The 1,261-nt window shown below is 37.6% G+C and overlaps 1 protein-coding gene across 1 annotated transcript in view; it reads right to left on the reverse strand.

Moving 5' to 3' along the window:
- LOC101862473 (nose resistant to fluoxetine protein 6) overlaps window positions 1-1,261 on the reverse strand; it is a gene marked incomplete in the record, with an annotated part of 23,927 nt that overhangs the window by 2,946 nt on the left and 19,720 nt on the right. The window contains 1 exon segment of the mRNA XM_035972503.1: window positions 80-248. Within this exon segment, the coding sequence (XP_035828396.1) occupies window positions 80-248 (169 nt within the window).

Below are 1,261 nucleotides of genomic sequence, written 5' to 3' on the forward strand. Positions count from 1 at the left end.
GTATGTATGTATGAATGTATACATGTGATAGCTGGGTTGCTAGATAGGCAAGAAAGCAATCTGGAGAGATCGTGGCTACCGTTTCGTCGGACTTGACGATGTTGTTGACGTAGAGTAGATGTGTCCACCAGCTGTTCTCACAAGATGTCTTGTCTCCTGGCTGCACGTTGCTCCACAGAGCTCCAGACCCGAAGAACCTTTGTAAGCCCAGGACCAGCAACAGCGTCAGCATGTAGGGGGGAGTCAGTCTGAGGATTGTGGCACACAAATAATGAATGAAAGAATACATGGGTGGTTGGCTGGTGCTCTGGATTGGTTTGCTCCTTCTTTTCCGTATTATATCTCCTCCTTTATTTTCGTTTTTACTACTCTCTTGTATCACTTTTATACTCTGGGACTTATATGATCTAATTGTGTTGCAAGTGCGGTAGCCAAAAAAAAAACCCCCCACTAGAACAAAATAAAAGAAAGAGTAAAACACTTTTGGTTTATCTTTTGGGTTTCAGTTTGTACTTGTTTTGTGTTAGTGTGTTTTGTTTTTGCCCTCTGTAAAAGTATCATTTTTAAAATTCGTCCTGTGTCCAGAATAGTCAATGTATTATTGATTTGGCTTTCAAAAATGAATTATTCTCTTCCTTCCCTCATTTATCGCGAATATGATTTATTTGCTGCACTTCAGCTGTATCCATATACATCAAATCTGTATTCTTGTTAAAACATTTTTGTGAGTAATGGTTATCCACTCATTTTTCTACTTGGACACTTTAAAAAAACGTATATCATCTTAAGTGTCTATAATATCATCCCGTCATCCATCTTTCAAAGCTCTACAAGTCTAAGCAAGCTATTGTCTTTTTATATTAATCTTAAACTTTTATTTCTTGCTTTTAAGTCTTTCTAGTGTGAACGAAATGTCTCAGCCCCATAACGTTTCTTGATAACAAATAAACGATTAAAGTTTGCTTCGAGAACTGGGTTGCTGGACTTGGGTAGGAGTTTGAAGCACTGGTTGCCAATCTTTTTATAGCCAGTGTTCACTTTTGCCACTGTTAAGAGGTTAAAATTTCCACACTGAGTTTCAAAACTTGGCATGAAATAATACGTATCTCAACATGGATGATTCCAAAAATGCCTTTTCTAATTAAAAAAAGCTCACATGATTCAGTCCTTCCCCAAATTAAACGTTAAAAGGGGAAGTAGGCTTATTGCATTGCAATACGACATGACAATTATACGTAAATTCAAAACGTTGCTCTCCCCC

Source organism: Aplysia californica, unplaced genomic scaffold (genome assembly GCF_000002075.1).
Source record: "Aplysia californica isolate F4 #8 unplaced genomic scaffold, AplCal3.0 scaffold00023, whole genome shotgun sequence".
Taxonomy (NCBI): Eukaryota; Metazoa; Mollusca; class Gastropoda; order Aplysiida; family Aplysiidae; genus Aplysia; species Aplysia californica.